At 35.9% G+C, this 23,962-nt stretch overlaps 2 protein-coding genes across 2 annotated transcripts; both read left to right on the top strand.

Moving 5' to 3' along the window:
* Positions 1-144: 144 nt before the first annotated feature.
* On the top strand, positions 145-2,942 carry LOC126832150 (twinkle mtDNA helicase-like). The gene has a single exon (XM_050562852.2). It carries the CDS (start codon positions 796-798, stop codon positions 2,875-2,877), a length of 2,082 nt encoding a protein of 693 aa, XP_050418809.1. The 5' UTR covers positions 145-795; the 3' UTR covers positions 2,878-2,942.
* A 1,569-nt stretch (positions 2,943-4,511) lies between these two features.
* On the top strand, positions 4,512-23,876 carry LOC126831728 (peroxisomal bifunctional enzyme). Its single transcript, XM_050562381.1, has 18 exons — positions 4,512-4,726; positions 6,405-6,544; positions 7,485-7,623; positions 9,106-9,262; positions 9,433-9,562; positions 9,724-9,773; positions 10,158-10,301; positions 10,829-10,981; positions 11,569-11,712; positions 15,006-15,125; positions 15,372-15,524; positions 16,332-16,400; positions 17,390-17,492; positions 18,952-19,098; positions 20,290-20,414; positions 21,615-21,712; positions 22,372-22,481; positions 22,674-23,876. Exons 1-18 carry the CDS (start codon positions 4,656-4,658, stop codon positions 22,787-22,789), a joined length of 2,169 nt encoding a protein of 722 aa, XP_050418338.1. The 5' UTR covers positions 4,512-4,655; the 3' UTR covers positions 22,790-23,876.
* The last annotated feature ends 86 nt before the right edge of the window (positions 23,877-23,962 follow it).

Genomic DNA, 23,962 nt, shown 5'->3' with positions numbered 1-23,962 from the left:
GTTATTTCAACTGCTCTTTATTTTCCCATTTCCAATAATCGAGTGATACACGCGAACCCGCGTACCCGCGAGTAAGACTACGCTAAAAATTCAGTTGGACTTTTAATGTTTTCAATCGAGTTCAACCGCAAGTTATGGCGGGAATCGTCTCCACGTGTTTAGCTGTCAAAATGCGGTGATGATTATTTAAAAACCTGTGCGTAACATATTTCAAATAAGCCCTTTTGAATAACACAGTGAATCGAAGGACACGAATTTTTTTACTTATCTGATTTATGTGTGCCTAGTGTTTGCTAACAAATCAGTTGTCAATGACTCGATTGGCAGGTTGTACTTTGTTTATACAAAAGGCAATGTATAATTAACATCTGACAGAAAAAGACTACAGCTGTACAATAATAACCATACTGTGTGATACAGTTATGTATGTATAATATCATGCATTATGTTTATCGTGGATTTCTGTGTATGGTAGTGACTATTGGTAGTTTCCATTCGGCCAATAGTTTGGCAGTAGTGAAAAACAATGAGAATTAAATTTGGCTTGAATTATTTTTTCAGCCACCCCTTGACCCATGATGTCCAGACTTGCATGTAGCACCAAATAAATTAAACATATGAATTCAATACAATAAATATATATTATAATTTTTTGTGAAATGTGAACTCGACAATTTAAAAGTGTGGTGAATTCAAGTACTCCAATAGTATTTGTATTTTGTTAGTTACAATGTATAATAGTGTATATGCAGAAATTATACATATGTTAAAATACAAAGTTCTAATGGCTTTATCATGGCTCTAAAATATTTATATCTAAAAATGGTCCTAACACTACCAAATAACAATCTCAGACAATCACTTTTAACATGGAATAAACATGGACAGTGTGATAAAAACAAGATAAGAAGAACTCTGAAAATATTTGATGCATGCTTATCATACCCAGTCACCACCAGCCGGCTTTCTGGTTCGGATTTTCAACCTATTTATTTATCATTGCCAACAACCATATTCGGTCGCCAATTTACCAAAAATGTAGAAATCCAGGAAGAAGAAGTGTTGACCACTCCAATGATACAGAAGTATTTAGTTGAAAAGGGTATGAAATTTGAACAGGGGCATGCATGTTTTGTAACAATGTGTCCCAAAGTAGCTAAAATGAAACAGATAAAGAATACAGATTCTGAACGACTTTTCATAAACATGACTACTGGTCATTTTGTGTGTCATTTTTGTGGTAAAATTGGTAGTTGGAATAATCTTGTGGATAATGTTTTGTATTTGATGGAAAACAAAAGAAAAAAATCAGTGGAGTGTTTTCATTCAATAGAATCGGTTCAAAGCATAAATGATGAACCGTCTGTTGTGACCACTGGTTGGAAAAGCACAGTTCCATTTAATTCTCTTCCATCTAACGACAGACAGGAGATAGTTCAGGATTTCGATTACAGTAAAATCCAATTATCAACTTTTGAGAAGTATCAAGTGCAATATGACTCTACCACCAGAACAATGGTGTTTCCATATCACAACATTAATAATCTGCGGGTTGGACTGAAAAAGATAACTTGTAAGAAAGAAGACAATGAATTTGATGTGATCACCATTTCTCTTAAAGAATCATTTCTGCCAAGGACATCACCTAGAGGCTTGTTTGGTTGGAATATGATTAATGATGACACAAGTGAAATAGTTTTAACTAATAGTGAGGTAGATGCCATGGCTGTCTTTCAAGATACCAAAATTGCAGCCTTGGCATTACCTAAAGGGTACAATGTTTTACCTCAAGAAATATTACCTTGTTTGGAAAGGTTTAAACGGATAATTATATGGTTTGGTGAAGATATACGGGCATGGGAAGCAGCCAAACAATTTGCTAAAAAGTTAAACAATAAAAGGTGTTATATTATAAGACCAAGTGCTGATGATCCTGGTCCCTACAAGGCCCTGAAACAGGGAATTAAACTGCTACATATATTAAGCAAAGGTAAACCAATGAACCACAAGTCTATAACAGTATTCTCTCAGCTGAGACAAGAAGTTTTTTCTGAACTAGCACATATAGATCAAGTATCTGGAGTCAAATGGAAACGTTATACTGCTCTCAATAAGATACTTAAAGGACATCGCCGTGGAGAGTTGACTGTATTTACTGGATCAACGGGATCAGGAAAGACAACTTTCATCAGTGATTACTCGTTGGATTTAGCAATACAAGGTGTAAATACATTGTGGGGGAGTTTTGAGATAAGTAATATCAGACTAACAAAGATGCTACTTACCCAGTTTGCCCAGATGAACTTGTCTAAGAATTTAGATCAGTTTGACTATTGGGCAAATAAAATAGAGGAACTGCCCATGTATTTCATGACCTTTCATGGACATGAAAGCATCAAGAGAGTTATTGACACTATGGGCCATGCTGTGTACGTGCATGACATTGCACATGTGGTTGTGGATAATCTTCAGTTCATGATGGGATCTCAGGGAGACTATGCAGATAGATTTAACAAGCAGGACCAGATAGTAGCTGCATTTAGAAAGTTTGCTACGCAGATGAACTGCCATGTTACTCTAGTGATACATCCACGAAAAGAGAAAGATTCTGAGGAACTTACAACTGCTTCAGTGTTTGGCAGTGCAAAAGCCACACAAGAAGCTGACAATGTTTTGATTCTACAAGATAAACGAATGATGTCTCTTCGTGGGAGAAAATATCTGCAGATTACTAAAAACAGATTTGATGGAGAACTTGGAGTAATGGTGTTGAAGTTTGATCCTGAATCGCTTACTTTTTCTGTTAATGAGAAACAGAAAAAGGGTGAACAAAAAGAAATAACTGAAAAACCTGATGATACAAATGTTATTGTATGACTTCAGTCAGTGCAATAAAGTGATAAATTTAGTTTTAAAAACCATGTATTTTATTAGAAATATTATTTTTGTAACAACATAGAAATAAAAAATGATGAAAAGGTTTTAATATTTATTTTAATAGATGGTAATCTTATGTTAATGGGGATTCTTTATGTCAAGTATTAGTTACCTACTGCAGTATTAGTGATAACATTCATTGAAAATAGCATACCAATTAAAGCAGGATTCAAAGAGACTGGCTTCACGTCAATAGAGCCATAGGCGTAGGAGCCGGGGGGGGGGGGGGGCAGCCAAAAATTTATTTTCGGGCAATAGGGTTGAAGGAAGACATCCCCACTCCAAAGATCAATTATTTTTTTAATCTACTTTACATATCGTCGGTGAAGTGTCAAAAGGGTGTATCTAAGAATTTCTAAAGATTAAGAAATAGAACCTTTTGCATTTCAAAATTTCCACAAATCAAGATACAACATTTGGACACATGATACCCAGAACAGTTCTAATTGGCGTAGAGATACACAGCTTAGACAGAAATGTGCATATTAATTGAGAGTTTAAAAATTCAAAAAAGTGTATTTGACTAATTTCCCGAGATACACCCTTTTGACACTTCACCAACGATATGTAGAAACAAAATAACTTTTTTTTTCCATATTAATGAATTAATCTTTCACAGCTTTGGCTTGTGGATAATAGTAATCATAAGGGTCAACATCTTTGGTCAGCCAACAAAACACAGTACTTTCCACCAAATTTAAGAAGTAATTCAGCAGGATAACAGGGTAAGTGGTTTGTAAGGAACACAGTATAGTATTCAATTACAATATTTTTGTTGAAACCAGAGGCGTATTGGGGGGGGGGGGTCCGCAACCCTAACCCCTAACCCTAACCCATTTTTGAAAACACCTAAAAAATATAAACAAACACCATGTGGCCATGCTGTCTACCAAGACACCGCGTGCAAAAGCATTATGGTTACGTTGCTGGCTGAGCAGGCGATAAATATTTGGTTTAGGCGGTTATGTTTTGGGGTACCTACATGCGATTCACTCTGATAAGTGGCAGAAAAAAATTAACAAAATATTACTGACAGGCTAACTAGACACAATTTTATGGAACACAGGTACTTTTCACTTCACACGTTTCCAGGATGATTATCTCTGTGTTTTATTTTAACAGTATAAACCATATTGGGATATGTACAGGTTTTATACAGATAGAATCTTAACTAATCCTAATAATTGTTGTAAATAAATAGGAGTTTGGGCCTACTATGTAAATTTGGGGGGGGGGGGTCCAAGTATATTCAGACCCCCCCCCCCCCCCATGTGTGACGCCCATTGTTGAAACACACTGGAATTAGCAGAGGCATATATCTATAAAGACCCATGTTCCCAATTCTGTTTCATCATTGCATTGTTGATGTTATATGTACATGTATTTCATTTCATCGCACAAGCATTAAAGAGGAATACCATGGCATTTTGGAATGGTCTAAGTTTCAAAATCTTAATCTTAATAATTTTATGGTCGAGTTTCCATACATATAAATTCGCTTTTTATTTTACTCCTGTATAGTCTACCATAGTAATTCTAGGACTTACTTCCCTTTAATATTTTGCTTGAATAACCAGAGATAAAATAACGTTCAAAGTTCACGGTCTTGATAGAGCCAAAGTCCAAAATTTGTTGGATGTTTTCTTCCTTCCGTAGAAAAAAAACCTGCTTATGTCATTCCCAAAATTTGGTTGTATCGTGTAGCTGAATACCTCACAATGGTTGATTATAGAATTGTCAAATCTATTGCTGTTCTGGAAGTCAATAATCCCCCGGTTAATGCACTAAGGTAAGACACTACTGAGTATCTACAGTGGCCGTGGTAGTTTTTATTAAAAAATAAAATCAATTTGTCCATTATTGCTGGTTTTTGTCTTTGAATCACCATGTGATTATCATGTTTCCAAAAGTGTTTGTCAGGAGGCTGTCAATTACTTAGGACTGTCTAGCCCTTTGAATGTTTTAAATTGAAAACTGAGCAGGGGCATGGTGACTCATGATTTTGCATGAGAAACTATGTCCCGCCGGTATGTGTGTAGTGGGGTGGGGTGTCAGTCCTTTCAGTGCCGGGGGGGGGGGGGGTGGTGGATGGCTGAATGGTTAGCGTGCGCGCTCTGTATCATAAAGCCTGTCATTGAGTCAACTGGCGTGGTTTCGAATCCCCAGTTGTACGTGGCAAGGAGTAGGGTCGCCTGTCCAACCTCGTGGTTTTTCTCCAGGTCCTCCGGTTTCCTCCCACTGCTAAAGACCCCTACGCGCAAGCGAATTCTTGAAATAAAATTAAAAACCATATGTTAGTCCCGAAATATCCTAGTTTGTGTCGAGTTGACGTTAAACCCCATTTCTCTCTCTCTCCTTTCAGTGCCACCGGGTAATATTGGGCAGTGTGGAACATGCTAAAGTCGATTTGTAGCATATCTGACCCACGGTATGTTTGACACTGCAAAAACTCAAAACCATGACGCAAAGCTCGTCACTGCATGCCTCTCACTTAAGCCCTTGAAACCGATGTCATGTGTACAAGTTGATTTCATGTTGGTCACGGTTGAGTGCGCTTGTAAAAGAAACCTTGACAGTTGGAATTCAGATGCTCTCTGGGTAAAATTTCACTTATAGCACATTGGTGACGTAGGCCTGTTTTCGTTAGGTGCTGAAAAGTATGATGTTAAACCCCATTTCAATCAATATTCATTTAAGCTCTTAATTCTCTTCCAACCTTGTGGGTTTTCTCCGGGGCCTCAGGTTTACCCCCATTGCTAAAGACCCCTACGCGCAAGCGAATTCTTGAAATAAAATTAAAAACCATATGTTAGTCCCGAAATATCCTAGTTTGTGTCGAGTTGACGTTAAACCCCATTTCTCTCTCTCTCCTTTCAGTGCCACCGGGTAATATTGGGCAGTGTGGAACATGCTAAAGTCGATTTGTAGCATATCTGACCCACGGTATGTTTGACACTGCAAAAACTCAAAACCATGACGCAAAGCTCGTCACTGCATGCCTCTCACTTAAGCCCTTGAAACCGATGTCATGTGTACAAGTTGATTTCACGTTGGTCACGGTTGAGTGCGCTTGTAAAAGAAACCTTGACAGTTGGAATTCAGATGCTCTCTGGGTAAAATTTCACTTATAGCACATTGGTGACGTAGGCCTGTTTTCGTTAGGTGCTGAAAAGTATGATGTTAAACCCCATTTCAATCAATATTCATTTAAGCTCTTAATTCTCTTCCAACCTTGTGGGTTTTCTCCGGGGCCTCAGGTTTACCCCCATTGCTAAAGACCCCTACGCGCAAGCGAGTTATTGAAATAAAAAATTAAAACCATATGTTAGTCCCGAAATGACCTAGTTTGTGTCGAGTGGATGTTAAACCCCATTTCTCTCTCTCTCTCTCTCTCTCTCTCTCTCTCTCTATCTCAATCCTCTGCATGAACATATCCCTGAACAAACTTGATGTTTTGTTTATTACAGTTATAATGTGAGAAAGGGATTGCAAGATGGTGTTGAAAGAGCCAATAAAGATAAAGAGGTTAAATCAATTATAATTATTGGTAAAGGAAGAACATTTCCTTCTGGAGCTGACATTACAGAGTTCAATAAGCCTATGAAAGGTAAGTATACATGGCTATGTAGAGTACAGTACTATGAATTATTTGCGAAATAAATTGGGTTTTAAGTTTTAACGTCCTACTTTTCTGAGCAACTGGGCTAATGAAGACCGGCATACGCAATGCAGTGTGTTATGAGGGACATTTTACCCAGACAGGGGTGCTACAACCAACTCTTATTTCGAATTTCAACTGTCAAGGTTTCTTTTATGTCTAAATTGTCATGAGGATTTGGGGATTCTGGATTACCCAAAAATGTTATAGGATTAAACAGTGTCAATGCTTTGCACATTTTTTTTTTGGATGTTATTCCAATAAAGGTAGGAGAAAAACAGTATGCACCTCGGCAGCTTGGTTTCATCTTGTCAGATGTGCATGACAGAGTGCCTGCCAACGACAGCTGTCTAGTCATTCGGATGGTACGAAAAAACAAGGTCCTGTGTACACATTGGCGTGCACATAAAAGATCTTTTGGTAGTTGGAATTTGATATAAGAGTAGGCCTTAGTGCCGCTGTCCGAGAAAAATTTCCCTCATAGCACACTGTATGGCATATGTCCATCCTCATTGGCCCAGTCGGAGCAAAACAGTAGGATGTTAAACCTCATTTCATTTCCTGGGGAGCTGCTGACATAATTAGCATAAAATATGCACTAAATATATCTGATATATTTTGAAAGAGGTAAGATTTTGAAAGAAAATTTATAGGGCAGAGAGTCTTACATATTATTACTGTCGAGCCTGAAATCAGGCAAAGAGTCTTACATATTATTACTGTCGAGCCTGAAATCAGGCAAAGAGTCTTACATATTATTACTGTTGAGCCTGAAATCACTAGTGAAATATCTCAAATTCTCCAAATTCACTAATACCTCTTTAAGACATCAGAACTATGATTCTTTGTAGATTTTGTCATTTTTTGGGGGTATTATCTCTCGTTTAAGGACCCAATTTAGTTGAAGTTGGACTACTAATTGAAAGCAGTAGAAAACCTGTTATTTCTGCCATTCATGGAACATGTTTGGGTGGTGGTTTGGAAGTAGCACTGTTCAGCCATTACAGAATTGCCTTAGAATCAGCCAAGTGAGTAGACTTTTTCAGGCCAGTGGAAGCCATTTTGACCCAAATCCAACATCTCTATGATAAAATCAACATTTGTTTTGTGAAGGCATATTGTGATATATAATTAAACATCTGGTCGTATGTAATTGTATATCACCCCTGTCTGTCTGTCCATCCCTCTGTAGGTTGTAAACCCTGTTGGAGGCAGACCAACATTTTAATTCTGGCGTCTTTGCTTGGATCCGAATTTTTACAAAATTTTCGTTTTTCACCACAGACAGAGCAACAAATGGCTATGTCTTTGCTCTAAAGTTTTTATGATGTTGACCACTGAAATTTTGAGATACTCAAATTTGAAGAAGCATATTAAAAACATATGACTATCCGCTGTACATTTAACCTTAACCGTAACTAACCTTTTAACATTTCTTAAAAATCAATACCCTTCTTAAACACGAATACCCTTCTTAAACACGAATACCATTCTTAAACATGAATACCTTTCTTAAACATGAATACCGTTCTTAAACACGAATACCATTCTTAAACATGAATACCTTTCTTAAACATAAATACCTTTCCTAAACATAAATACCTTTCTTAAACGTGAATACCTTTCTTAAACGTGAATACCTTTCTTATAAATGTATCCGTTTCTTAAAAATGTCTCCATTTCTTTAAGATGAATACCCTTCTTAAACATGTATACCTTTCTTAAAAATGAATACCTTTCCGGAAAATGTATCTATTTCTTTAAGATGAATATTCATTTTAATGAATATTCATCTTAAAGAAATAGTTAAAACTATTTAGTAATAACAATTAATCCAATCAAATGAAAGTTTACAATACAAATAAATGTCTCCAAATAAATTTCTCCATCATTGCTGTAGATTAACTAATAAGTTAAAACAGAAAGAATAACAATCCACATTTTTTCTCATCTCGAAAGAAAAACTTACAAGTTATGACTATTAAATTAAAATTAAGAATATCTCTTAAACATGCATTATGCAAGAGCTAAATCTGCCTATTGCAGGTCTTGCTTTAGGCCTGAAATGTTATATAAATTATTAATTAGACATTAATTAACTTACCATAATGCCATAATCAACTCTCGATGCCATCAGATGACTGCGATATAAGTAGATTTAAATAAGTTTTGTGGTCGATGCGGTTATTGTAAAAATGGATAGAATTGTTTATTATCGTAAAAACGGTAGTAATGACAATTGAGACTTGGCTATACATGTAATAGTATCGCTAATATCTATGCTCAGAGTGAACAAGTAAATTGACTGAAATTTTCAGCATATTCTCTTTTCCTTACCTATTTTTTTAACTATTATAGAGAGAACTGTCAGCTCTTTATCTAATCTTACCTAATGCCACTTTAATGAAGGGCTGAAATGTGTTCCATACATTTATGGAGTTCGAGATATTAAAATCAAAATATATGTTGACTTTGAGGTTCTTTAGAAATGATGTATTTCCTTCTTCTAGAGTGGGATTTCCAGAAGTAGCAATAGGTCTTTTACCAGGAGCACATGGAACTCAAAGACTACCAAGAGTTGCAGGAATGGCTTTTGCTATGGAGATAATCACATCTGGTCGCCATGTTTCAGCTCGCGAAGCACTGCAGCATAGGATCCTGGACAAGGTATGATTTAAACACAGGCCCAGACTGACCTAAATTTTAAAAAAGTAATCAATGGGTCCCAAATATTTGGGTCTGAAACAATTTCAAATTGGAAAGTTTTTTTAAATACAAGGTAATAAATGTATTAGAAATCTAAAATGTAAAATTTATTTAATCATATTCTGTTTTAGCTTGTGAAAGGAAATTTACTATCAGAAAGTTTAGATTTTGCTGCCTCTCTGCCATCTTCGATACCACATCACAGACGACTACGAAATGTTCCAGCTAAAGGTGGTGAAAATGCTGACAAAATCTTTGAAGGTGAGTTTATTTCCTTGGAAATTGACCATGACTTGACTTTAGCAAAATAAACAAGGAAATCAACCATAATTAGGAACAGTTATGCAGCTCAATTGCCATCATAAATTCAGTAAAAGTTTTTATTGTTAAATACCTGTTAACATTCTGAATTTTTATTCTAGTGGCATTAAACAAAGTCAAACAGAAACAGAGTGGATTTATTGCACCAATTGTAAGTACGGTACTGTATTAATAATAGGAGAATTGGGTTTTAAAGAAAGCTTCAACAGTGCTTATAATGGGTAAATGTACTCTGGTTCCAAAACTTGTGTGGATGTTCTGGATATAGCAGTTGTATGCAGGGAGGGGCATCCAATCAAAGAATGAAATTAATATGTTTTTTTTTTTTTAAATTTGAAATTATTGCTGTTAACATTGTTGTACAAGCTACTTAATTTGAATAAAAAGTTTATTTTCCAAGAAATTTATTTTTGGAATTTTGTAGTGGGAATATCTGACTAACAGGTATTCAAACCAATGAAAAGTATTGTTAAAAGTATTTGTGGGAATTTTCTTTTATATATAAACACTGTATTATTTGTGTTAATTATTTCAGAATTGTTTAAAATCGGTAAAAGCTGCTCTGCTTCCCTATGAAGAAGGTACTAAAATAGAGCGGGAATTATTTTCTGAACTGATGACTTCTGGTCAGGCCAAAGCACAACAGTATGTGTTCTTCGCAGAAAGAGCTGCAACAAGGGTATGATTTTAAAGATTTTAATGCCTAAAAGTCACAGTCTCGAAGAATTTGGTGTAATGACCTGAGATCATAGTTTTAGAAGCCACCATTTACTTACTCATTGTAAAGGTGACATAAACTTCAGCTAAAATTCAACCAAAGCTTCTGCAGACAAAATGTTGCTCAGCCAACACAATTGTTGCTATTTCGTCCGTACATTCCGGACATGTCCTACACTATTTTCCAAACGTCTGATATTTGAATACCATACGGGAATTAAATATGGAAAATGGCGAGGTTCACCTATTTTTATTACATACAAATTTGAATATTTTGTTGACACATGATTTTTAATTATTGTCAGACACTGTCTGCTTTAATAATGATGAGTTTTGCCCCTTTATCTTTGGTAAAAATGTCTGACAATAAAAATTTTGAAATAGCAACACTGCCCAATACATTGCTGAATTACAGGACTATGTGTCAAAGGTCAAGAATGACATCCGATTTGACCTCTGTTTAACATTTTTGTTGCTTTTTTTCAACAGTGGTATGTATCAAATGAGAAAAATCATAAGAACTGTTCAGCAGTACCAGTTAAAACTACTGGTGTTATTGGTGCTGGTACGATGGGTAGTGGTATTGTTGTTACATTACTTAGAGTTGGATTACCGGTTATACTGGTAGAACAAGACTCACAGGTAATTATCAACCATCTTTGTTAGACTTAAAATGACTTTATTTTCTGTTGAATGGATTGCTATTTCTGCCAAAATTGTACCCTTTTAATACATTTTGTCAGGTAAGGTTCTTGTACCCTTGAGAATGACATCATCACAGCCATCTTGAAATTGTGATATTGACAGTATATGAATTGTTGGAGCCTTTGACTTTTTTCTAAGAGAGGCATGTACAAGAAACCAGTTCCTGGTCCAAAAATCTCTAAAACATTTCAAGAGCAATCTGCATCTGTCATGCCCACCACCAAAATTTACTATTTTTATTTGCCCATATTGAATTGTGGTTGTATATTTTCATCAACAATTTCTTGTGAATGCTCTCTAGAGGCTAAAATTCATACACAGTGTTTATGGTTTTTTATGCGACGATGATTCCTATTGATTTTCGATAAAACTGTTAGATTTATGGTCCTTTATATATTTAATATTTATTTTTCTCAACTTTATGATGTTTATATATTTAATATTTATCTCTCTGTATTTTATAATGTTTATATATCTGATATTTATCTTTAATAACACGTTTGTAATATTTATATATTTGTTAGAATCTAGAGAGGGGTGTGAATATAATTAAAGGGATATTACAAGGTAGTGTTAATTTAAAGAGAATGACAAGTCAACAAATTAACAAATGTTTACAGCAGTTAACACCAACTCAAAGTCTAGATAGTTTACATAATGTAGATTTGGTAAGTTCAAAACCTCTTTGTCAGCCACGGTGACTCAATGAGTATCACAGTGACTTGATGAGTATCACAGTGACTTGATGAGTATCACAGTGACTTGATGAGTATCACAGTGACTCATCAGTGACCATGAGGGCTTGGTTTCAATCTCGATGTTGTGATTTTCTGCTATGGACTTCCCCTTGTCATGGGGGGTTGGATGGCCGAATGGTTAGCATGTGCATGCTTTATCATAAGGCCTGTCATTGAGTCAACTGGCGTGGTTTCCAACTTTGTGGGTTTTCTCCGGGTCCTCTGGTTTCCTCCACTGCTAAAGATCCCTATGCTCAAGCGAATTATTGAAATGAAATTAATCCATTGAAATGACCTAGTTTGTGTCGAGTAGACGTTAAACCCCATCTCTCTCTCTCTCTCTCTCTCTCTCTCTCCCCTTGTCATTGGTCCACTAGGTAGAGAGTACAAAAACAGAAGTCCACCCATGAATGCTGCTGAACTACATGGCCCACGGCATCCTGCATATTATTTTCACATCATTGTTGGGTGGCCATGCTAGATGCTTGAACTGTAAGGGTAACTGTAACTGTCATCCACTATGTAACTGCCATCCACAGTTTATAAACCAAGTATCAGACATGCCAGAAACTTGAACTATTAGGGTAACTGTCATCCACGGTTCATAAACCAAGCATCACATAAGTCAGAAATTTGAACTATTATGGTTAACTGCCATCCACGGTTTATAAACCAAGTATCAGACATGCCAGGGACTTGAACTATAAGAGTAACTGTCACCCACTGTTAATAAACCAAGTATCAGACATGCCAGGAGCTTGAACTATTAGTGTAACTCTCATCCACTGTTAATAAACCAAGTATCAGACATGCCAGTAGCTTGAACTATAAGTGTAACTGTCACCCACTGTTAATAAACCAAGTATCAGACATGCCAGTAGCTTGAACTATAAGTGTAACTGTCACCCACTGTTAATAAACCAAGTAAGAGACATGCCAGTAGCTTGAACTATAAGTGTAACTGTCACCCACTGTTAATAAACCAAGTATCAGACATGCCAGTAGCTTGAACTATTAGTGTAACTGTCACCCACTCTTAATAAACCAAGTATCAGACATGCCAGTAGCTTGAATTATTAGGGTAACTGTCACCCACTGTTAATAAATGAAGCATCACATATGCCAGAGGCTTGAACTATAAGATAAACTGTCATCCACTGTTCATACATGAAGCATCACTAGTGCTCCTACGGTTAGGACTTTTTGTTATTCGAATAGCTGTAGCTATTAACCGGTTACCAACCGTATGGTATCAATTTTAAACATAAAACAGAGCTTGTCAGGAGGTGCGAGTCATTACTCATGCGCACGCTATACTCGCCTAAAAGGCATTACACGCGCAAAAATTTCAGGAATTTTTTCAGACATGTACAATTCTTTAATGAAAATTTAAACTATCTTAGGCCGTAGTTATTTATTTACCTGGGTAACTTGGTTCATTTGAAACATTTTTATACTCCCACATTTTCATGTGGACGTATTATGCCGTCGCCCCTGGACTCTCTACAAGTCACAATTCTTATCCGATTTTGACGAAACTTGAAATATAGGTTTATCCCCAAAAGATCTCGGCTGCTTTCGATATTGGCATGTATCGGATCGAAACTTCATGGATTATGGCCCCTGATTGTACGAAAAATCACGTTTTTAGCTTGTGGACCCTATAGAGGCCACAATTTTTATCCGATTTTTTTGAAACTTAAAATATAAGTTTATAACCCAAAGATCTCAGTTCCTTTCGATATTCGCGCATATTGGACCGTAACTTCCTGAATTATGGCCCCTGATTGTACGAAAAATCGCGTTTTTAGCTTGTGGACCTTATAGAGGTCATAATTTTTATCCGATTTAAAAAAACGTATTATTATATCACCGTTACACCCTAAGGAGGGTTGAGTTAGAATTTCGTGAAAATCGGCCCAAAATTGACAGACAAAATGGCTGCCGTTCGTTCTCAAATAGCGTAAAAATATGGTATATCAAGGTTGTGGAACCTATAAAGGGCACAATTTTTATCCGATTTTGTTGAAACTTGAAATGTAAGTTTATAACACAAAGATCTCAGTTTCTTTCGATATTTGCACATATCGAATTGTAATTTCCTGAATTATGGCCCTTAATTGTAGGAAAAATCACTTTCTTGTTAGCTTGTTCTCTATCCATCTCTCGAAAATGTGGGCGTATCCTGCCTGGCAGCCGCTGGTTTAATTCAATATAACGATAATATACAAAACAATACTCTGTTTCCCTTCGTACGTGACAGATGGCGATAATATTACGATTACACAATGTTACTAAGAATACAATAAAGTAAATTGGAAGGCGTCTATTGATTGGACAATAAAGAAATAATTCCTCGCTTGCAAGTAGAATTTTTATGATTGGTTAATTTAACTAAAAACCAAAGTAGAATTCTTGCGAGAAATTACGAGATATGAAACGTGTTGAATGTCGTAAGGAATCTAGTATAATGTCATTTTCTAGCCTTTATGATTATATTTTGAATGGTGGTTACGTTTTTAAGTAAATAATAAACAAGGTAGAATATAGTTAGAAATGCTGAGAAGTATTTAGATTGGATTAACAATAGCTAAAGTCAGAACACGGTCTGTTGACTTTGCCGTATGACTACGACGAGTGCTATTAATAGTATTATTTTTTAGCAGTCAACATCGTAGGACGACTGTTATATTCTAAGATTTTCAAACATCAAATACAAAATGACAACGGGCAAGTTTTGTTATAAAGAGGAATATAATCAGACACAACTCTGTGTAATGGGGGACATCTCCGAATAACCGTACCGTTGAATCTGAACCGTTTAACCGTCCAGTTCTAACCGTTTACGGCTATCCGACTAGTCGTAGGAGCACTAAGCATCACATATGGCCGACGCTTGAACTATAAGATAAACTGTAATCCACTGTTCATACATGAAGGGTATAAGGGTAACTGTCATCAACTGCAAGCAGTCTCAATGCCACGTGCTTGAACTATATGGGTAACTGTTATCAACTATGCAAAAAGCATTTGCTATAATAGTCTTGATCCATTGACTTTCTTAGATCTTAATGTATTCACCTACAATTATGTGTTTAAAGAGTACAAAGAATAGCTGTTATAGAACTTGAACAGGGTTTTGATTACACACAGTGATTGACAGTTCCCCTCAGTTGTGGTTGCCAGGCTTTAGACTTAAAAACTGTGATGTTTCTTTGTTTCAGGTTATTGAAGCTGTGTTTGAAAACTTGAAATTGAAAGAAGAAATCTTTGGTAAATTAGATCAGATTTGTAAACAACAAGCTATTTTATGTAGTAACACATCTACATTAGATATAGATAAGGTAGTTATTATTCTATGAGTAGTTAACATTGAGATTTCTCTTCCTTTCATCCCGAAATAAGGACTGAAAGTGTTCTTTAGATAGTGATGGCTCCCAGATCCATTCACTTGATTTGATTCTGAAGTTATAATTTACCAATTTAAAGATGGTAATGCCACTGCCATGGCAAAATTATACATAATGCAGATACTATCATAGAAATAGAAACAACTATAAAGTTTTCATTAGTTTATCATTCCATTTCAGATAGCAAATGCAACAAAGCGACCTGATAAAGTGATAGGAACTCACTTCTTTGCACCTGCGTTTATTATGCCATTATTAGAGAATGTATATGGCGCTAAAACATCTGGAGAAACCATAGCAACAGTCATGAATCTTGGAAAGACGATTAGAAAGGTAACTTTAAATCTTATGATAAAATCTGGTTGAAAAGTCTAGATTTATTAGGATGTATATGGTATATTAAGAACCCAGCGTTCAGATTATCTGTCATCTGGAGAACTTACTTGTTTGTTAATTAATTGCATACCATGTAATTAGAATTCAAAGAATTTAAACGTAAAACACTTTGAATTATATCGAAAACTAGGATGATGCTAAGAATTGTCATGTTCTTTGGAATAAATATCTTGCTAATCTGAACAAAATAATATATAGAAAATTGTCTGGCAGGCAAAATTTTGAAGTGAAAGCCCTAGTTCACATCTAGGGTATTTGATTATGAGTCGAAAATATTTCAAATTTTAAAGATTTGCATACAAGTGACACATGGAGCTGTCACAGTTCTTTAAATTCTGAAAACCTTTTAATAGTAATCATAAAGTAATTGAACAAAATTTTACAATAATATTCATTAATATTGTCTTTGTGAGTAAGGTGTTGGCCGGCAAGTTCATCAGGAATTTGCAGTGTGGTATCCCTTGTCAGTAGTGCAGGACAGAGGGCCTTGCAAGGGACACCATATAGTGTTTGGATGGTACAAAAAACTGAGGTCTTGTGCATGTAAAAGAATCCTTGACAGTTGGATTTCGACGAGAGTAGGCTGAAACACCATTGTCCAGATAAAAATTGCTGTCATAACACACAGCATGGTGTATGGCTGTCTTTATCAACCCTGTTAGTGCAGAAAAGTATGATGTTAAATTTCATTTCATTTTAAAATCAATGAGATTTTTAATATATTATCTTTATTTTAATAAATAGATACCAGTGTTAGTAAAGACTTGTCACGGCTTTGTAGCCAATAGAATGTTAGCTAGATATCAAACCGAGGTGAGATCATTATATTATATTGAATATGTAAGGGCTGGTTTAATTGGCTAACATCTTAATGTGATCATAACCCATGTCCATTGATCCAGCATTGTGTATTTATTGATCAATTAAAACTGTGAGAGTGGGATGGGGGCACTGATTATATGCTCATATTGAAATGTGTCGTCACCCTGTCCAAAATCACTTGTGGATACTCTAGAGCAGGGGTGTCAAACTTATGTTGATTCTGGGGTCACATGAACTAAAATTTTACATCAAGTGGGCCAGAGATATACAAAAATATCAAGATAAAGGCAAACGTCCTTGAACTTTACTGAATTCCAAAAACAAAGCTAAACGTCCTTGATACAGGTAATTTGTTAGACTGGTTTCCAAATTGCGAAGAAATAATACGGAACACAACTTTCTCTTGTATTACATACATATCTATGACATACAGTACAGAAGTCAGAGGTTTACTGAAACCGGAAAACATCAATAAATGATTTCCACTGCTAGTTTCTAAGAATTACCAACACTCAGTTTGTTCAAATTTGTTCCACGAGCCACATTTAAACCCATGGCGGCCGGAGCTGGCCCGCGGGGCACATGTTTGACACCCCTGCTTTAGAGGCTAAAGTTCTCATCCATTAATTTCCGATAATTACTGTCAGATTTATTGACCTTGATCACATAGAAAATTCTAGTAGATTTATCTAAACTAGTAGAAGCTAAAGTTATCACCTGAAATTACAGAGTTTATATTCATAAGATGAAAGCCTTTTCATTTTCAACTATTTTCGGTAATTCCTGACAAGAGTTATGGTCCTTATCACTGAATAATGCTCTGCATGTATAGTAGGGAGTTAAGGGGCTCTGTGAAAAGTACATTCCCTCGATTCCAGGTAGTTTGTAAATAGAACTGCCCTGTTGAAAATTTTCAATCATAAGGTGGATCAATCTTCAATATTTACCATTTATTTATGAATTTACTGATTCTGTTTTAGGCATCATTTTTATTGGAAGAAGGTTGCTTACCTCATGAATATGACCAAGTTATGGAACAATTTGGGTTCCCGATGGGAATTTTTAAAGTTGGTGATTTGTCCGGTAAATTTGTAAAAGCTAAATTTTTAAGATTTTCAGGAATAGATAATACTACAAGAAAGGTGTTTCCTATCAATTTTATGGTTGACAATGCAATAGTTCCAGAGTCGGAGCCATGGCTAAGTGGGTAAGATGCTGACTTGCTAGCCTGGAGGTCAGGCATTCGATCCCTGCATTGGCTGAGAAAGTTTGTCGGGATTTTCCGACGTGGGTTCCCCTTGTCAGTAGTGCAGGATGGACGGCCTGACACGGACAGCTGTCTAGTCGTCCGCATGAGACAAAAGAAAGAGATCCTGTGTATACATTAGTATGCACGTAAAAGATCCCTTGGCATTCGGTGTAAGAGTAGGTCATAGTGCGGCTGCCCAGACAAAATTTCTCTCATAGCACACACTGTATGGCCTATGATCATAGCCCAGTCGGAGCAGAACAGTAGGACGTTAAACCCCATTTCATTTTCAGTTCCAGAGTTATGGCCCTTAATCCCCAAAAACTGTGTAGGGTAAAAAAAAAAGGTAGGTGATTGGCATCTTTTAACTTGTCTGGTAAACTGTGACAGTTATTATTGTAGGTCTAGATGTACTGTTGTTATTATAGGTCAAGATGTACTGTTGTTATTATAGGTCTAGATGTACTGTTATAGGCCAAAAAAAAAAATTGTTCTGTTTCCAGTAACCCGATCGACCCATTACAATTAAACCTGCCGACTCAATTTTTTTTTAGTGTCAAGATAAATAAAAAAACTTTTTTGTTCAACGACCGACCATTCAGAATACTCTAAGCCTATTGGATTTGTGAAAATGCCTTTTTATTTGTTACTATAAATGAATATAAATGCCATCGTTCTTTGAATCTGTATACTGTTGACGCAAGATTGTAAACTGACGTGAAAATCCAGACTACAGGTTTAGTTTAGATTTACCACTGCACATTCCGAAAGGCTATAATCCTCACAACCTTCGTTCTAATAAGTAAAGGCACGCAATTGGACAAAAACAAGTTAACATATATTTCAAAGAAGACAAATAAATCTATTACGGACCTATTTCGTGCGACGGGAGTTCTTTCCCTTGAACAAAATGGCCTCCCTACAATAGAACGATTAAAAAGTCCATTTGCCCCCTAAGAGAATATTTAAATCATAATCTAGACTCTGATACATTTTAAACAATAATCCAAGAATTTAATCCACCAATCTTTTTGTGCTTCAAGTTCCTCTGCGCCGACTCAACCTAACATAAAATTGAAGATTTATTTTTCACAACAGAATATTATGCTAGTTGCTACGGTAGATCTACTACTAAATCTAACAATGTAGCATTAAAAAAAAAAAAAAAAAAAATACCTACCGACCCTACCCTATTTTCCATCCGTTACAGGAAACAGAACCCTTTTTTTTTGGCCTTATAGGTCTAGATATACTGTTATTATCGTAGGTCTAGATATACTGTTGTTATTATAGGTCTAGATATCGGTTATAGAATAAGACAGGAATCAGCTAAAGCTAATGGTTATAAAGTTACAGTTGATACAAGATATATCCAGGGTGAAAGATTCTCTTCGTTGTCAGATAAACTTTATGAGCTCGGAAGACTGGGCCAAAAAACAGGTAGGGATATAAGTGTATTTTTATTTGGCATTTTAGATAACATACTGACTGCTATGATGGTTTAAAGTGTTTAGATGATGTTGCGTTCACTTTTGATGATACAGGTCATACAAAATGGATATTTGAATTCAGATGAAACTGGAATTGGTGAAAACATATTGCTGCATAACCACTACTTCATAATTACACTGCATAACCATCAATATGCTGTGTTATCACCACTTCATAAACATGCAGAATTATCAATACTTGATGCTCCACAATTACTATGTGATAATTGTGTTACATAATCACCACTGTATAATAATGCTGTAGCAGCATAATTAATACTTTGTAATCACTGTGTCTTAATTGTGTTCCATAATCACTGTGTCTTAATTGTGTTCCATAATCACAGTGTCATAATTGTGCTCCATAATTACTACATCATAATCGTGCTGTCTGTTATTGTTATATACTCTTTAAAAAAAAGTAGGGGATATTGAAATGCCGGTTGTGATATGATAAATAGTCATGGACACTTGACATGCTTTGAGAGTATGTTCACAGATGAAGAACTTATCGCCCCAACAGAACCACTGAGCGACACGCAATAGTGCCATACACGTGGGAGGGGTTCATTGTCAAAATTGACACTTCATTGAAGGGTTGATGAAAACTGCCGTGTGCTTTTTTATCCTATCCATGTTTGCTTTCCTATCTGTTCTTGCATAAGATTTACTGTTTAGCGTATCTTTGCTTTAGTGTGTTACGTTTAATTTGATCGGGAGACATGTTCGTAGACATCAACATCAACCGACAAAACTGCAAGAATTGGCCGTGGCACTGCAAGAGGAATGGGTCAGATTGCCCCAAATCGGGATTGGACGGTTGATTAGGAGCATGCCATGACGAATTGCTGAATGTCTGAGGATTGGTGGAGCAATTACTCATTATTAAGACAAAATCAAAAACGTCCATTTTCACTTTTGACAGTGTATCTCTTTGCGGGTGAAATGGGTCCACCAGATAAGCCGTCCATATGAACTGTTTATGTTCATGTGTAGGCAATTGGCCTCTTATTAACATACACTGGTTACCTCTAATAAAAACAGCAGTGCATTTCCGCAGTTTTGTATTGTTTCTGAATATCCCCTACTTTTTTTGAAGAGTATATTTAAATCTGATCCATTATGATTATATTTTTTACAGGCAAAGGATTTTACAAGTATGATAGACCTGGTGCCAAAGAAGCTTTCGTTGACCCAGACGTAACAGATATTATATTAAAACATTGTAAAGATACTGGTATAATCCGACGTAAAATAAGTACACAGGTATTGTTATAATTATAAACTATGCTGGGCAGAAATTTTATTTTTCTGTAGATTGTACAGCAGTATATCCTCATATTTCTATGGGGGGTTGGATGGCCGAATGGTTAGCACGCGCACGCTGTGTCATACGGTCTGTCATTGAGTCAACTGGCGGGGTTGTACGTGACAAGGAGTAGGGTCGCCTGTCCAACCTCGTGGGTTTTCTCCAGGTACTCCAGTTTCCTCCCACTGCTAAAGACCCCTACGCGCAAGCGAATTATTGAAATAAAAAAATTAAACCATATATTAGTCCCGAAATGAACTAGTTTGTGTCGAGTGGACGTTAAACCCCATTTCTCTCCCTCTCATATTTCTATCGACCCCTACTAGCAAGCAAATTATTCAAATAAAATTGTATTATATTTTGGTCTTGAAATGTCCTAGTTTGTATCCAGTTGACGTTAAACCCAATTTCTCTCTCTCTAAAAGCAGTAGCATTCGAAAATTGGTTCATTTCTATTTACAAAGATATGATCAATTGTAAGTTTTGCAAAATTAGGCATTCTATACTAATGATATATAAACAAGCCAGTTCCAGCTATAAGTATTGGGGAAAATCTTTTGATGGCCCTCCTTTTAATCTGATTGAATCAAATCCAGGATACTGTTAACTTTGTATTCTCAGTTAAACATACATTATGCAAGAACTAAATCTGCCTATTACAGGTCTTTCTTTAGGTCTGAAATGTTATCTAAATTATTAATTAGGCATTAATTAACTTATCCAGACCATAATCAACTCTCGATGTCATAGCTAGTCTGTGATGTTTATTGGATTAGGTTCCAATTTGCTGTTTGACTTCCATTCATGATTAACTCATGAAATGGATAATCGAGACTATGTTTTTTATCGTATCAACGTTAGTAATGGTGATCGAGGCTAGACCCAAAATTCAATCCTAAATTCTCGGCTCAGAGTGGATCAATTTGACTGAAATTTTCAGCAAATTTTCATTACATTATCTAGTTTTTAACTATTATAGTGAGAACTTCTAGCTCTTTATCAAATCACCCATAATGTATCTTTAAATGTTAAATAATCAATTTGAGAATGGAGTAATCACTGAAAAATGGGATGTTGTTTGAACAAATTTAAATGACAATCGGGGGGCTTTAACAGCTATAAATGATAAATGTTGTATATATTATTTATATTTGTAGGAAATAGTAGAAAGATCTATGTATTCAGCTATAAATGAGGGATTCCGATGTTTAGAAGATGGTGTCGCCAGTAAACCAGAAGATATAGATGTTATTTGGTAAGATATATGGCATATAGAGGATATGGTGGGGTGGGTTGTTTTTTCAGTGGAGTGGAGGGGGTGGGGGAGTAACGTGGTGGGTGTAAGTCTCAGTAGAGTTAGGGCAGGGGGAGTAGAGTTGAGGGTATGGGGTGGGGATGAGGTAAAGAGGAGGGTATGGGGTGGTGTGAGTGAAGTGGAGGGTATTGGGTGGTGTGAGTGGAGTGGAGGGTATTGGGTGGTGTGAGTGGAGTGGAGGGTATTGGGTGGTGTGAGTAGAGTGGAGGGTATTGGGTGGTGTGAGTATAGTGGAGGGTATTTGGTGGTGTGAGTAGTGTGGAGGGTATTTGGTGGTGTGAGTAGTGTGGAGGGTATTTGGTGGTGTGAGTAGTGTGGAGGGGGTGAGTAGAGTGGAGGGTATGGGGGTGAGTAGTGTGGAGGGTATGGGGGTGAGTAGAGTGGAGGGTATGGGGGTGAGTAGTGTGGAGGGTATGTGGGTGAGTATACAGTGGAGGTGGTGGGTTTATGTGAGTGGAATAAAAGGTATGGGGGTGAGTGAAGTAAATGGTATGGACGCAGGTGATTGGGGGTATTGAAGAGTTTTGTTATGTGAGATTTCATTATCTGACAAATGACCTATGTGTCATATTTTCATTTATGTTAATGATTTCTATTAGGTTACATGGTTTTGGGTTTCCACGTTATCGAGGTGGCCCAATGTATTATGCCAGTACAATTGGATTAGCAGAAGTCTATGATAGAATATGTTATTATCACAAAACATTCCGTAAGTATTTAACAAACATTTATATTTAAACTTCGCCTGAACTTTCAGTGCCATCAATAACCCAGGAAGTGAAAATTGGAATTTGATGTTAGGGGAAATTTGTCTGATAGCACACTGCATTGCATATGCCTGTTTTTATTTTATGTCAAAAAAGTAGGGCATTAAACCCCATTTCATTTCTATATATTCCAGCTGAAAGTAGTTATTGGGTTCCGAGTGATCTATTACGTAAATTAGCGACATCAGGTAGAAATGTTCCAATGAATGAATGGTCAATGGCAGCACCAGTTAACAAGAGTAGACTTTAATATATTTAATATTACCAACCATTGTGAATTTGATTACAGCTAATGTTTAATATAAAATAATGAAATTGGCTTCCAGTTTGAGCGAGGTTCAATTTAAAGCTCTTGTGCATTTGTTTAAATCAACATATTCTGATACTGCACCCCGTTATTAATGTGCCATAAGTTTATTATTTTGTTACTGTTATTATTTAGATCTATGTAGGTTAAATGTATGCAATAATCTACAAATAGTGCTATTATTATTTTTTATATTTGTTACAAACTGTAGGTTATGTACAGGTTATCAAATTGTTCTTTGATGTAATTATATAATGATTATGTGTATGTATAACCACAAACAGTGATTTGTTGAATTTAATTCAATATTTTGTGATAAGCTTAATTGGGATTGAGCTGATTTGGTTTATTGAGTAACAAATAATAACAGGTTATTAATCCTACCTACCACCCTGGTAATTACAATTTAATTGAAAATGTGCTGTAATGATGATTACTTTTATGATTACATTATTAACTAGCATTTATTCATATATGATTCCCGGGTTATATGTGACAAGGAGCAGGGTTGCCTGTGCAACCTCGTGGGTTTTCTCCGGGTCCTCCGGTTTCCTCCCACTGCTAAAGACCCCTACGCGCAAGCGACTTATGGAAATAATATTGAACCATATGTTAGTCCCGAAATGACCTAGTTTGTGTCGAGTGGATGTTAAACCCCATTTCTCTCTCTCTCTCTTTTTATCCATATATGTCTACTACTGTTAATGATTACACTATGAACTAGCATTTATCCATACATGTCTACTACTGTTAATGATTGGGTTTTAGTGAATAAGACTTGGACTAATTAGACAGTTAGTAAAACCCAATATTAAAAAACCCTGCCGAGACCAATGATTATTTGGGTTTACATTATTACTTTGATTGTAAGGATTTTAAAAAAACCCAAAGATTCTTTATCTGAATGTAATATTATGTTTAAGATATATTTGATATTTCTTGTTGTTTAGTGTGTTTGAGTTTATGTAATCTGTGATTTTTTAAATAAAATTTGTATTATATTTGATTAAAATGTTAGTAAAAAAAAAAATATAACATATAAGTTAATATTTATCAATAAATGATATAGAACTTAAAACACCTTTAAGGTCTGGGTGGTTGAGTGGTCGAAGCGTG

Source organism: Patella vulgata, chromosome 9, assembly GCF_932274485.2.
Source record: "Patella vulgata chromosome 9, xgPatVulg1.2, whole genome shotgun sequence".
In the NCBI taxonomy this organism is placed as follows: Eukaryota; Metazoa; Mollusca; class Gastropoda; family Patellidae; genus Patella; species Patella vulgata.
This window is presented reverse-complemented; position numbering and strand designations above follow the sequence as displayed.